This window comes from Pan paniscus, chromosome 1 (genome assembly GCF_029289425.2).
Source record: "Pan paniscus chromosome 1, NHGRI_mPanPan1-v2.0_pri, whole genome shotgun sequence".
NCBI classification, from domain to species: Eukaryota; Metazoa; Chordata; class Mammalia; order Primates; family Hominidae; genus Pan; species Pan paniscus.
In genome coordinates this window covers 93,055,061-93,069,874 of record NC_073249.2, presented here as the reverse complement: position 1 = coordinate 93,069,874, position 14,814 = coordinate 93,055,061, and the positions used below count along the sequence as shown (strand labels likewise).

Genomic DNA, 14,814 nt, shown 5'->3' with positions numbered 1-14,814 from the left:
CATGCCTGTAATCCCAGCACTTTGGGAGGCCGAGGCGGGCGGATCACGAGGTCAGGAGATCGAGAGCATCCTGGCTAACGCGGTGAAACCCCATCTCTACTAAAAATACAAAAAATTAGCCGAGCGTGGTGGCGGGTGCCTGTAGTCCCAGCTACTCGGGAGGCTGAGGCAGGAGAATGGTGTGAACCCGGGAGGTGGAGCTTGCAGTGAGCCGAGATTGCGCCACTGCACTCCAGCCTGGGCTACAGAGGGAGGCTCCGTCTCAAAAAAAAAATTGTTTTTGTGTGGAGATGGGGGTCTTACTATGTTATCCGGGCTGGCCTCAAACCCCTGGGCTCAAGTGATCCTCCTGCCTCATTTTTCTTTCTTTTGTTTTTTTTTTTTGGAGACAGGGTCCTGCTCTGTTGCCCAGCCTGGAGTGTAGTGGCACAATCTTAGCTTACTTCAGCCTTGGCCTCCTTGGCTCAAGCAATCCTCCTACCTCAGCCTTCTGAGTAGCTGGGATTACAGGCACATGGCCGATTTAAAATTTTTTTTTTTGAGACAGAGTCTCGCTCTGTCGCCCAGGCTGGAGTGCAGTGGCGCAATCTCAGCTCACTGCAACCTCCGCCTCCCGGGTTCAAGCGATTCTCCTGCCTCAGCCTCCCGAGTAGCTGGGACTACCGGCACCCACCACCACCCCCAGCTAATTTTTGTATTTTTAGTAGAGATGGGGTTTCGCCATATTGGCCAGGCTGGTCTCGAACTCCTGATCTTGTGATCTGCCCACCTCGGCCTCCCAAAGTGCTGGGATCACAGGCGTGAGCCACTGCACCCGGCTAATTTTTAAAATTTTTTGGTAGAGATGAGGTCTCCCTACAGTGCCCAGACTTGTCTCAAAACTCCTGGGCTCAAGCAGTCCTCCCATCTGGGCCTCCCCAAATGCTGGGATTATAGGGGTGAACCACTGTGCCTGGCCATCCCCGCCTTGCCTCATTTTTGAAGTTGTCATTTTAGTGTTCTGTTTCAGGGAGTCTGTCATTTATGGTGTGTCATGAGATGATTCATAATAGGGGTCAGTAGCAGTTTTATATAAGATGTTCGGGCTGGGTGTGCAGTGGCTCATGCCTGCAATCCCAACACTTTGGGAGGCCAAGGCAGGTGGATTGCTTGAGGACAGGAATTTGAGATCAGCCTGCGCAACAGAGTGAGACCCTGCCTTTTATCTCTACAAAAAAATTTTAAAAATAAAATAGCTGAGCATGGTGGGCAAGTGCCTGTAGTCCCAGCTACCTGGGAGGCTGAGGCAGGAAGATTGCTTGAGCCCAGGAGTTTGAGGTTACAGTGAGCTGTAATTGCGCCACTCTACTCCAGCCTGGGCACAACAGAGCAAGACCATGTCTCAAGGGAAAAAGATGTTCAAAGAGAAGAATGATTGTGAGTAGCCATAGCAGTCCTCTAAATCTAGAAATAATAGACTGTTCCGAAGTCTTTATAGAGGTTTTTTTTTTTGTGTGTGTGCTTTTAAACTATAAACTCAGGTTGTCAGTATAATGGAAACAATTTGTGACATTTACAGAGAAATTGAATTTTCTTTCCACAGTGGATCTGGCCTTCAATTCTATTAGCTGTGGAGCAGTTTGCCTATTACAGTCTTATAGTAGCCACTTTTTGTTTTTCAAAGGATCTGAAAAATAAGAATATGCTTGTATAGTTTTATAAATGTAATCATCTTAAATTTGGATAAAATTTGTTTATTTCAGATTATTGCCATTGGACCTGTTGCCTATGATGTCAAAGTTTAAACGTATTTGGGGAATCCATGAAAACCTTATATACCCCACAGTGAGGTTGTTCTGTGTGGTCTGCCAGAAAGGAGATAAGTCTTCATGGTCAAAAGACGAGAGATGGTGAGGAGTCTGTAAGGAGCAATGAGAGTTAGTTTAGAACAGAAAGAAAAGGTAGAAAATGCTTAGGTGCCAGGTGCTTAAGTCTTTTCTTGGGTGAGTTTGATATCTTGGCAAACCAGAGAAAATAATAATTTTTGAACTTTGTTTAGAATTTTAGTTTGTGTCATTTTCACTGGCAGTAGCTCCTGTGGTTGTGACATGGGTAAGTACTATTTGCACCTTAGGCTTGGGGAAGTTAAATAGCGGGATCCCTTAGCCAGTGAGGGGCAGAGCTGAGACTCAAACCAGTGCTTCTGATTTTGTGCTTCATGCTCTCTCAGCTATGTCGTGTGGGATCTAGTGAGTGTGAATCTCAGACCTGGACAGCAGACAGCTCAGTGTGGTGTTCCCGCAAAAGCATGGGCACTGGAACTGGTTCTGATCCTCGTTCTGCCCCATCCTATTTTATCTCTCTGAGCCTTACTTTCTTTACCATAAAGTTGAGATAATAATAATGCCTACTTTGAAATGTTATTATAAGGATTAAATGAAAAATTAGTAAATTGCCTGATACATAGGAAGCACTTGGTGGATGGTTGTCCTTTCCTTTGCCACCCTTTCCTTTATCCCCCACATTTAGATACTAAGATGGATTTCCCTTACGGGTTAAAAAAAAAAAAACATATTTGGCAGCAGTTAGTAATTAAATTCATTGTGTACTGACTACTGGGAGGAAGTATTCAACTATAAGAAATACTCTTTGCTGTCAGAGTAAAGGCAAGAATATATGTGAAAAATGTAATGTTTACAGAGTAGGCACAAATGAACCTGAGTTAATATGATGCCATCCTAAGCAAATGAGTGATGTAGGGACACCTAGTGAAAAGGAGCAAGGTGAGAGTCATCAGAGAGACTTCTCAGGAGTTTCGAGTCAGGAAGTAGAGAATGCAGATTGATAACAGAATGAGAGGTGGCAGTGATATGGGAGGGGTGGGAGTGACAAGGGGAAGGACTTACATGAAAGGAAGCACAAATGCAAACAGGAGGTTCTTTAAGGGGATTCAACATTTTTATTGTAAGTTGACATTTATCATTGTATCTATAGGATACAAGATGATGTTAAGATTTATGAATACTGTAGAATAATTAAATCAAACTAACATAGCTATCACTTCAAATGCTTATTTTTTTTGTGGTGAGAACATTTGAAATTCACTCTCAGCAATTTTGAAATGTATAATACACTATTATTAACTATATTCACCATGCTGTGCAATAGATCTCAAAAAAAACCCTCAGACTTATTCTTCCTGTCTGAGATTTTGTGCCCTTTTACCATCGTTTCCTCAGTGGTAACCACCATTGTACTCTCTGCTTCTATGTAGTACCTTCTTTTAGATTCTACATGTAAGTGAGAACATGTGCTATTTGTCTACTTTGTCTGCTTGGCTTATTTCTCTTAGCATAACGTTCTCCAGTTCTATCCATGCTGCTGCAAATGACAGAATTTCCTTTTTTAAGGCTGAATATTATTCCATTGTGTATAAATACCACGTTTTCTTTATCCATTCATCTGTTGATGGACACTTAGGTTGCTTCCATAACTTGGCTACTGTGAATAATGCTACAGTGAACATGGGAGTGCAGACACCTCTTTGGCAAACTGATTTCAAATCTTTTGGGTAAACACCTAGAGAAGCGGAATTACTGGATCATATAGTAATTCTTTTTTTTTTTTTTTTTGAGGCAGGGTCTCACTCTGTTGCCCAGGCTGGAGTGCAGTGGCATAATCACAGCTCACTGCAGCCTCGACTTCTTGGGTTTAAGTGATCCTTCCACCTCAGCCCCCCGAGTATCTGGGACTACAGGCGTGTGCCACCACACTCAGCTAATTTTTGTATTTTTTGTGGATATAGAGTTTCACCATATTGCCCAGGCTGTCATATGGCAATTTTTTTTTAGATGGAGTTTTGCTCTTGTTGCCCAGGCTGGAGTGCAATGGTGCAATCTCGGCTCACTGCAATCTCTTCCTCCTGGGTTCAAGCGATTCTCCTACCTTAGCCTCCCGAGTAGCTGAGATTATAGGCGCCTGCCACCATGCCTGGCTAATTTTTATATTTTTAGTAGAGACGGGCTTTCATCATATTGGTCAGGCTGGTCTCGAACTCCTGACCTCAGGTGTTCCCCTGCCTCAGCCTCCCAAAGTGCTGGGATTACAGGCGTGAGCCACCGCGCCCGGCCGGGTAATATATATATATATATATTTGTTTTTTTTTGTTTGTTTTTTTTTTTTTTTCTTTTTTTCTCCTGAGATAGGGTCTTACTCTGTCACCCAGGCTGGAGTGCAGTGGCATGATTTTGGCTCACTGTAACTTCCACCTCCCAGGCTCAAGCGATCCTCTCATCTCAGCCTCCCTAGTAGTTAGGACTGCAGGTGTGCCACCACCATGCCCAGCTAATTTTTAATTTAAAAAATTTTTAAATTTGTATTATTTTAATTATTATTATTATCATTACTGAGACCAAGTCTCGCTCTATCACCCAGGCTGGAGTGTAGTGGCGCAAGCTCGGCGCTCACTGTAACCTCCGCCTCCTAGGTTCAAGCAATTCTCCTGCCTCAGCCTCCTGAGTAACTGGGACTACAGGCAAAGGTGCCCGCCATCATGCCCAGCTAATTTTTGTATTTTTCGTAGAGACGAGGTTTCACCATATTGGCCAGGCTGGTCTCGAACTCCTGACCTCAAGTGACCTGTCTTCCTTGGCCTCCCAAAGTGCTGGAATGACAGGTGTAAGCCACCGGACTGGGCCTATTTTAAATTTTTATTTATTTCTGTTTTGTAAAAAATTTCTGAGTGAGGTTCCTCTTTTATTTTCTATTTCATCTTCTTTTTTTTAAATATTAGAGGTGGGGGGGGGGGTCTCACTATGTTGACCAGGCTGGTCTTGAACTCCTGGTCTCAAGTGATTCTCCAATTTTGGAGTGCTAGGAAGTGCTCCCAAAGTGCTAGGATTACAGGTGTGAGCCACCATGCCTGGTCTATTTTTTTTTTTTTTGAGACAGAGTCTGCTCTGTTACCCAGGCTGGAGTACAGTGGCACAATCTCAGCTCACTGCAACCTCCGCCTCCTGGATTCAAGCAATTCTTGTACCTCAACCTCCCGAGAAGCGCGCACCACCACGCCTGGCTAACTTTTGTATTTTTATTTATTTATTTTTTTTGAGATGGAGTTTCACTCTGTCGCCTGTGCTGGAGTGCAGTGGCGTGATCTTGGCTCACTGCAACCTCTGCCTCCCAGATTTCAATCGATTCTCCTGCCTCAGCCTCCCGAGTAGCTGGGATTACAGGCATGTGCCACCACACCCGGCTAATCTTTTGTATTTTTAGTAGAGACAGGGTTTTACCATGTTGTCTGGGCTGGTCTCAAACTCCTGGGCTCAAGTAATCCTCCCGCCTTGGCCTCCCAAAGTGCTGGGATTACAGGCGTGAGCCACTGCGCCACACTGTCATATGGTAAATTCTATTGTTAATTTTTTTAAAATTTATTTTAAAATTTTTTTTAATTTTAAGATTTATTTTTATTTTAAATTTTATTATTTTTATTTATTTTTAGTATTTGAGACAAGGTCTTACTCTGTTGCCCAGGGCGGAATGCAGTGACATGATCACGGCTTGCTGCAGCCTTGACCTCCTAGGCTCAGGTGACCCACCTCAGCCTTCCGAGTAGCTGGGACTACAGGCATGTACCACCACGCCTGACTAAATTTATATTTTTAGTTTTTTTAAGGCACCTCTATATGGTTTTCCGTAATGGTAGTACTAATTGAGGGGATGTTTGAACCACACTTGGTGCTCTTATCTTATACTGCCTTTTATTTTTATTTTATTTTATTTTTTGAGACAGAGTCTTGCTCTGTCACCCAGACTGGATTGCAAGATCTTGGCTCATTGCAACCTCTGCTTCCGCGGTTCAAGCATTTTTCCTGCCTCAGCCTCCCGAGTAGCTGGGGATTACAGGCGCCCACTACCATGCCCAGCTAATTTTTATATTTTTAGTAGAGATAAGGTTTCACCATGCTGGCCAGGATGGTCTCAAACTCCTGACCTCAGGTGATCTGCCTGTCTTGGCCTCTCAAAGTACTGAGTTACAGGTGTGAGCCACTGCGCCCGGCCTTATACTACCTTTTATTACAGTGATTTGGGTACTTATTCTTTTTACTGGATTGTAAGTTCTTTGAGGGCAGGTACTTTTTTCATATCATGGCACACACACAGAATCTTTGAAGCACACTGCGGGAAATGGTCCAGACTGAGACTAGTGGTCTAGGACTCTAGCTGGCCAAGCCCTGCCTGGGACACTGGTTAGGAAATGCTGTGTACAGTACTTAGCACAGTGTCTTGAATATAATAGGTAATTATGATTGAAAGATACTTGGAAGAGATAAATTCAAAAAGGAACTTGTGAGATATGAGAGCGAGTATAGAACAGCAGAGGATTTGAGTTCTCACAGAATCTTGGAGATGAATGGGATCTGAGATTCTTGCCTAATTGCCTTTTTATTTGCAGATATCCAAACCAAGGCCCTGGGAACAAATGGAAAGCTTTAAGGTTCATGGCTGGGGGAATAATTTTTTAAAATAAAAATGTTAAAGCTTGCTATTCATATGCCTTGCGGCTCTCCTTGACTTGAAGGTGCCAAGGAACTGAGATAGAGCTAAAAGTTTAGCTATTTTTCAGCATGAGAGCTTGTCTTAGAAGCAATCCTGATGAGTCAGAAGGATAACACAGATGACCTCCTGTCTTGCCCCAGATCCTCATGGTCATCATTTGCCTGCTTTCTTCCTGGACATGAACAACTGTGTCAGACAATAGATCATACTTGGAGAAGGAATAGATTTCTCCAATGGCTTTGACCTTTAATGCCTCATACAAGAGTAGTTAACACACCACTCAATCCCACTGGAGTTCCCCAGCCTTGTGGTTATGTAGTCTATATAAGTGGTTTTAAAAGTGAAGCTGAGATTGGGTGAGATTGTGGGCCAATTTCCCATTCGTCTTCTAGTGGACAGAATTATAGGAAGAAGAATGGGTATAGCTTTTTCTTTCCACCAAGGACCAAATGGGAGGAAATAGTCTTAATTTAACAGAAAAGAAATTGATGCCAAAAAGGCTGTGCAACAGGTCTGAGAGGGCAGGGGAATTGAGTAATCAAGGGAGGCCAAGGCATACCCTGATTTCTCTGAAGCTGTTTGAGATCAGGAAGGGAGCTGTGTTGTTTGACTGGGCCTGGGGTGAGTGTACCTCTGTACAGAGGTGGGGCACAGACAAGATGGCCACTGTTGTCCAACCCTTCATATGTGCTATATTTAATGTGTTTCCTTTACTGTCCTAAAACAGTGAGGCCTTACTTCATTTCTTTTTCTCTTAGTCAGATTCTGAGGAAGATGAACCCACAAAGAAGAAAACTATCCTTCAGGTAAGCATTGTGATATAAACCATTTTTTTTCTCTTCCTGTATTATCTCCTCAAAGACAGGACTTACAGTATCCAGCAGTTTTCAGATTAGGTTTAGAGCAAACACAGATATTTGAGGACTATTTAGGTTCGGCTTTGTTTTTCTTTAGAACTTCAGACCTTGTGCATCTCTACCCTCTCCACTCTATTCCTGGCTTTAACATGCTGGTATTACCTTTCCTGGAAGACAGGCAGTGGTAGGGAGATGAATTGTAACTCAATTCAGTTCATTACGTATAGTGTAAAAGGATTATTTAGGGAGGGTAGAATAAGTGGATTAGTCAAAATGATGTTAAAATTGTCTGTCTTCTTCCTGTCTCATTTTTAACCTGGAAAATAAGCACTTAAATAGCACTTACTGTGTACCAGGCACTGTTCTAAGTGCTTTACTAGCATTTAATTGATTTCATCCTCATGATAGTGCCTAAGCCATAGTGTTATCATCCCTGTTTTACATATGAGGAAACTGAGGAACTTGCCCAAGATCAGACAACTAGTGTGGGCAGAGCTGGGATTCAGACTCAGGCAATCAGACAATGTATATATATATATTTTTTGAGATGGAGTTTCGCTCTTGTTGCCCAGGCTGGAGTGCAATGGTGCAATCTTGGCTCACCGCATCCTCCTCCTCCCAGTTCAAGTGATTCTCCTGCCTTAGCCTTCCGAGTAGCTGGGTTTACAGGCATGCGCCGCAACACCCGGCTAATTTTGTATTTTAAGTAGAGATGGGGTTTCTCCATGTTGGTCAGGCTGGTCTCAAACTCCCGACCTCAGGTGATCCGCCCACCTCGGCCTCTCCAAAGTGCTGGGATTACAGGTGTGAGCCACCGCGCCTGGCCAGTCTGACTGTTGAGTCCAAGCTCTTAACTGCTGCACTCAGCTCCTTGTAATTGAAACCAGAAGTCCTCAACAAGACAGTGCTAGTAGATGATTTCCCTGCTGTTTGCTTCTGTTTCCCCTCATCTCAGTACCATTATCCTGGCCCCCAGAAGTTTCTTCCCATTCCTTCCACACTTGGTGATTTATACATTCTAACCTCATGTTGATCATATGTCTCAGGGAAAAGCAGAAGTGGTCCTGCTTTTATAAAGTGGCTGTCTTGCCTGGCACGGTGGCTCATGCCTGTAATCCCAACACTGGGAGGCCCAGGCGGGCAGATCACCTGAGGTCAGGAGTTTGAGACCAGCCTGGCCAACATGGTGAAACCCTGTCTCTACTAAAAATACGAAAATTAGCCGGGCGTGGTGACAGGTGCCTATAGTCCCAGCTACTTGGGAGGCTGAGGCAGGAGAATCGCATGAACCCGTGAGGTGGAAGTTGCGGCGAGCTGAGATCGTGCCACTGCACTCCAGCCTTGGCAACAGAGGAAGACTCAGTCAAAAAAAACATAAAAAAATAAATAAAAATAAAATAAAATAAAATAAAAAATAAAAAAATAAAATAGTGGCTGTCTTGTGATTCAAGTGGCCTTCTCCTGACTCAGTTAAAGTTGCTTCCACCTCTGAGCAGTTTTAGAAGGACGTAGTTGTGTGGAAGTTAGAAAGATAACTGGCAAGGCTGATGTTTCTATTTATTTATTTAATTTTTTTTTTTTGTGGGGGGACGGAGTCTCGCTCTACCGCCGAGGCTGGAGTGCAGTGGTGCGATCTCGGCTCACTGCAAGCTCCGCCTCCTGGGTTCACGCCATTCTCCTGCCTCAGCCTCCAGAGTAGCTGGGACTACAGGCACCCGCCACCACGCCTGGCTAATTTTTTTGTATTTTTAGTAGAGATGGGGTTTCACCGTGTCAGCCAGGATGGTCTCGATCTCCTGACCTCGTGATCTGCCCGTCTCGGCCTCCCAAAGTACTGAAATTATAAGCGTGAGCCACCGCGCCCGGCCCTGGTGTTTGTATTTATAGTAGATGAAAAAGGAGTCATGCAAGATGTTGGCGTGCTGAGACTGAGCAAAGGCAGTCCTGTTACCAGGATAGCTTCCTGGAGGAGGTGGACTGGCTCAGAAGGCGCCCCCACTGTAAGACTGAAGACTGTAAAGAACAATCTTCCAGGTGGTAGGAAGAAATGAGTAGATAGAGGAATTCTGAGCTCTTAAGGCAGAGTGGAGACTTAGGACTGCAAAATGTTGTAGCCATATGTGACAAGTCAGACACTTCAAGGTAGCCTGAGGGTGTACTCCGCCCTGTACCTCAGTGTGGTTCCTATGAACCGGAGCCTCTGGGTGCTTCCAGGCTGGACCAAATCTGTGAACACACACACAGCAAGAAGAGCCCAGTCTCCACATGAGCAGTTCTGTGTGGCTTGACTCAAATGTCTTATTTACTCTGGGCATTTCTTGGCTGAGAAGGCTGGAGTACACTAGTACTCTAAGACAGTGACACAGTGACCTTATTCCATTCTCCTTTTCCAATTGGCATTTCCCTTAGCTCTACAGTTAGGCCAAACGGGCCTTTTAGCATAGAGAAAGCAGAATCTGAGAGATTCTTTTGGGTAATAGGAGCTCTGGATGGGCTGGGCCAGTGAGCTTACAGATCAAAAGTTAAATGCTTGACTCTGGCATTAACAAGCTAATATGCCACATCTATAGGGCTTTCCTTGGGTAGGGTAGGGGACTTTCTTCAGATTAAAAAAATACAGCATATATATATATATATATATATATATATATATACTCATTTCTGGCTGACAAAACTACCTCTGTATGTATGATGGCACTAAACATACTAAAATTACATATTTTTATAAAAAGCAGTAATGTCTTAGATTAGGGAAATTTGCAAGCTGAGTAAGTCTGAAAAGAACTGAAGATCTTATAAAAACCCTTTCAGTCAGCTAATGTAGGATTCTATGGTCTTAAGTAAAAAATACCCTTAGGCCGGGCGCTGTGGCTCATGCCTGTAATCCCAGCACTTTGGGAGGCCGAGGTGGGTGGATCATAAGGTCAGGTGTTGAAGACCAGCCTGGCCAGGATGGTAAAACCCCGTCTCTACTAAAAATACAAAAATTAGCCAGGCATGTGTGGTGGTGAGCACCTATAATCCCAGCTACTCGGGAGGCTGAGGCAGAGAATTGCTTGAACCTGGGAGGCGGAGGTTGCAGTGAGCCAAGATCATGTCACTGCACTCCATCCTGGGCGATAGAGCGAGACTCCGACCAAAAAAAAAAAATACCCTTAGCACTTAAGTCCTAAGGGAGCTGCCCCACCCAAGCTGAGGCTTCAGGTTCCTATCTAAGGGGGGGAAAAAAGAGAAAGGAAATCCTGTTTCCTTTGCTTTGGGGATGGTGACAAGGAGAGCAATTTAAAGAGTGGAAAAAGCTGTGTCAGGCCCTTTGCAGTCTCTGGACTCACTGCTTCCTTGTTGAACGTGCTGGGCCTCCACTCTTTCCTAGGCGTCATTAGCACTGCTGAGGGGTCTCGCTTAGGGTTAGCTTTCTCCCTTGGTCAGGGAAGGGACTTTTTTTTTTTTTTTTGAGAAGGGGTCTCACTCTGTCACCCAAGCTGGAGTACAGTGGCATGATCTCGGCTCACTGCAACCTCCACTTCCTGGGTTCAAGCGATTCTTCTGCCTCAGCCTCCCAAGTAGCTGAGATTACAGGCACCCACCACCATGCCTGGCTAATTTTTGTATTTTTAGTAGAGACGGGCCTTCAGTATGTTGGTCAGGCTGGTCTCAAACTCCTGACCTCATAATCCGCCCACCTTGGTCTCCAAAAGTGCTGGGATTACAGGCGTGAGCCACCACTGCCCAACCGGGAAGGGACTTTTGCAACAGTATGAATGTTTCTTTTAGACAGAACCTTGTTCTTGATTTTGGGTAGCATTCCAAAGGAAGGAGAGGGTTCTTGTGTTAAGAGGTCCCTTCAGGACACGGAGAGAGGTTGAGTGATGAGCTGGAGACACCTGGGCTTTTGGGGAGGAAGGACGATGTGAGGTTAAGAGCATCGTATTTGTTGAAGACACAGAGTTGAGGAAGGCTCGCTCTGTGGAAGAGGGCAGTGGAGCTGGGTTGGGATGGAAGAGAAGAGGAATGATACCTCACCTTGGGAGAAGCAGCCCGCAGAAAGGCCTGAAGTAGCAGGAGTCAAGCCCAGATTAGGTGGTCTGAGTGGACGGAGGTAAGGAAGAAACAAGGGCTGGTAAGATTTTAGGCTAGAGAACTTATCTGTAACTGTTGTTTTTGGTGTTGCTAGTACATAAAATCTCACTTGTCATCTTTCTTTCCTCCTATCCCACACCTGGGCTCACCAGGGATCCAGTGAGGGGACTGGTTTGTCTGCCTTGCTTCCCCAACCTAAAAACCTGACTGTGAAAGAGACTAACAGGTTGCTCCTGCCCCATGCCTTCTCCCGCAAACCCTCGGATGGCTCCCCTGATACTAAGCCCTCCAGACTGGCTTCTAAGACCAAGACTTCCTCTCTTGCCCCTGTTGTGGGCACCACAACCACCACTCCGTCGCCCTCTGCTATCAAGGCTGCTGCCAAGAGTGCTGCCCTGCAGGTGACAAAGCAGATCACGCAGGAGGAAGACGACAGTGATGAGGAAGTAGCCCCCGAAAACTTTTTCTCCCTCCCTGAAAAGGCTGAGCCACCTGGAGTTGAGCCATACCCTTACCCCATCCCCACTGTCCCTGAAGAGCTGCCTCCAGGCACGGAACCAGAGCCGGCTTTCCAGGACGATGCAGCCAATGCCCCCCTTGAATTCAAGATGGCAGCAGGCTCAAGTGGGGCCCCTTGGATGCCTAAGCCTGGGGACGACTACAGCTACAATCAGTTTTCCACATATGGCGATGCCAATGCCGCTGGTGCTTATTATCAGGTGGGTAGGAGGCACAGAGGGCAGGCGAGGGAATGTTGGAACATGTTGGTCAAGGAGAGCTTTGAGCTAGTGATACAGCCTCTGTGGTGTCACTTTGGCTAAATTAACCTTCTCTATTTATTAGGCCACAGAACATACCTTTATTCTGAACCATATTAATCTAAATTGCCCAAGTCTTAAAGTGTGACAGTGTGAACCACATAAATGACATCTTTATTCTGAAAACAATCTATTTATTTTTTATTGATGCATAATATTTGTACATATTTGTGATTGATATATATATATATATATCTGTTTTTTTTTCTTCCTAACCTTTATTTTAGGTTCAGGAGGTACATGTACAGGTTTGTTACATGGGTAAATTGCATGTCACGGGTTTGGTGTACAGATTATTTTGTCACCCAGGTAATGAGCATAGTACCTGATAGGTATAGTACCTGATGGGTAGGTTTTTGGCCTTTTTTTTTTTTGGAGAAGGAATCTCACTCTGTTGCCCAGGCTGGAGTGCAGTGGCACAATCTTGGCTCAGCTGCAACCTCTGCCTCCCGAGTTCAAGTGATTCTCCTGCCTCAGCCTCCCGAGTAGCTGGGACTACAGATGTGTGCCGCCCTAACACGCCCAGCTAATTTTTGTATTTGTATTTTATATTTTTTGAGACGGAGTCTTGCTCTGTTGCCCAGGCTGGAGTGCAGTGGCACGATCTTGACTCACTGCAACCTCTGCCTCCCAGGTTCAAGCAACTCTCCCGCCTCAACCTCCCAAATAGCTGGGACTACAGGCACATTCCACCATGCCCGCTAATTTAATTTTTGTATTTTTAGTAGAGACGGGGTTTCACTGTGTTGGCCAGGGTGGTCTCAAACTTCTGGCCTTAAGTGATCTGCCCGTTGCAGCCTCCTAAAGTGATGGAATTATAGTGTGAGCCACCACACTTGGCTGTAATAGGTAGTTTTTGATCCTTACCTTCCACACTAAAGTAGGCCCTGGTGTCTATTGTTCCCTTCCTTGTGTCCATGTATACTCAGTGTTTAGTTCCTATTTATAAGTAAAAACGTGGTATTTGGTTTTCCGTTTCTATGTTAATTTGCTTAATGGCTTCCAGCTCCATCCATGCTGCTGCAAAGGACATGATTTTGTTCTTTTTTTATGGCTGTGTAGTATTCCATGGTATTATATGTACCACATTTTCTTTATTCAGTCCACTGTTGATGGGCATGTAGTTGATTCTGTGTCTTTGCTATTGCAAACAGTGCTGTGATGAACATGTGTGCATGTGTCTTTACAGTAGAGTAATTTATATTCCTTTGGGTATATACCCAGTAATGGGATTGCTGGGTTGAATGGTAGCTCTGTTTTAAGTTCTTTGAGAAATCTCCAAACTACTTTCCACGGTGGCTGAACTAATTTACATTCCCATCCGCAGTGTATAAGTGTTCTCGTTTCTCCACAACCTTGCCAGCATCTTTTTTTTTTTTTTTTTTTTTTTTTTGAGATGGAGTCTCGCTCTGTCGCCCAGGCTGGAGTGCAATGGTGCGATCTCAGCTCGCCGCAACTCTGCCTCCCAGGTTCAAGCGATTATCCTCCCTCGGCCTCCCTAGTAATTTGGATTACAGGCATGCGCCACCATGACCCGCTAATTTTTTTTGGTATTTTTGGTAGAAACAGGGTTTCTCCATGTTGGTCAGGCTGGTCTCGAACTCCTGACCTCAAATGATCTGCCCACCTGGGCCTCCCAAAGTGCTGGGGTTACAGAGGTGAGCTACCGCGCCCTGCCTATTTTTTATTTTTTTATTTTTGAGATGGAGTCTTGCTCTGTCACCCAGGCTGGAGTGCAGTGGTGCGATCCCGGCTCACTGCAACCTCCACCTCCCAGGTTCAAGCGATTCTCCCGCCTCAGCCTCTCGAGTAACTGGGATTATATGCGCCTGCCACCATGCCTGGCTAATTTTTGTATTTTTAGTAGAGACTGGGTTTCACCATGTTGGTCAGGCTGGTCTGGAACTCCTGATCTCAGGTGATCTGCCTGCCTTGGACTCCCAAAGTGATGGGATTACAGGCGTGAGCCACCGTACCCCGCCAACTTTTGGTTTTATTGCCTGTGCTTTTGAGGTCTTAGCTGTAAAATTTTTCCTAGACCAGTGTCCTGGAGCACTTCCCCTATGTTGAAAACAAAATCTGATGTCGGAGCTGGTGAGAGGTATGAAGGGAAGGTGGAAGAGGACTGGTATCTAATCTTAGAATTACAAGATAGCTTCCTGAAATGTGGATGATGAGGATAAGGGAATCTATGGCATAGACGTCTAGATAGCAGTTAGTTTAAGAAGAGTTTCTAGAGGTGAGGAGTATTGAGAAAAACAGGAAGGGAGAGTTGGGGCCAAGGAGGAAAGAAGGGAATCTGGAGGGTTGAGTGTAAAGTAAGAATAAAGAGAATCAAAAAAATAATAATAAATAAAGAGAATCCTGAGGGTGGTTTGAGGTTTGAATCTCAAGCTGAGTTTGGGCAAGTTACTTAACTGCCTCTCTCAGTCTCAGATTCTTCAGGTGTAAAATGGGATATCAGAGCAACTCAAAGCATTGCTAAAATAATTACATTAGTTTAGCGTGGTGGTTCCTGGAAA

General features: G+C 44.8%; 1 protein-coding gene across 2 annotated transcripts in view; it reads left to right on the top strand.

Moving 5' to 3' along the window:
• The window catches only part of PRCC (proline rich mitotic checkpoint control factor), a 33,204-nt gene that overhangs the window by 7,430 nt on the left and 10,960 nt on the right, over nucleotides 1-14,814 (top strand). For both annotated transcript variants that reach the window (XM_003821032.6, XM_024930352.4), the window contains exons 2-3: nucleotides 7,296-7,343; nucleotides 11,627-12,193. In XM_003821032.6, the coding sequence (XP_003821080.1) occupies nucleotides 7,296-7,343; nucleotides 11,627-12,193 (615 nt within the window). The remainder of the gene's footprint in view (nucleotides 1-7,295; nucleotides 7,344-11,626; nucleotides 12,194-14,814) is intronic.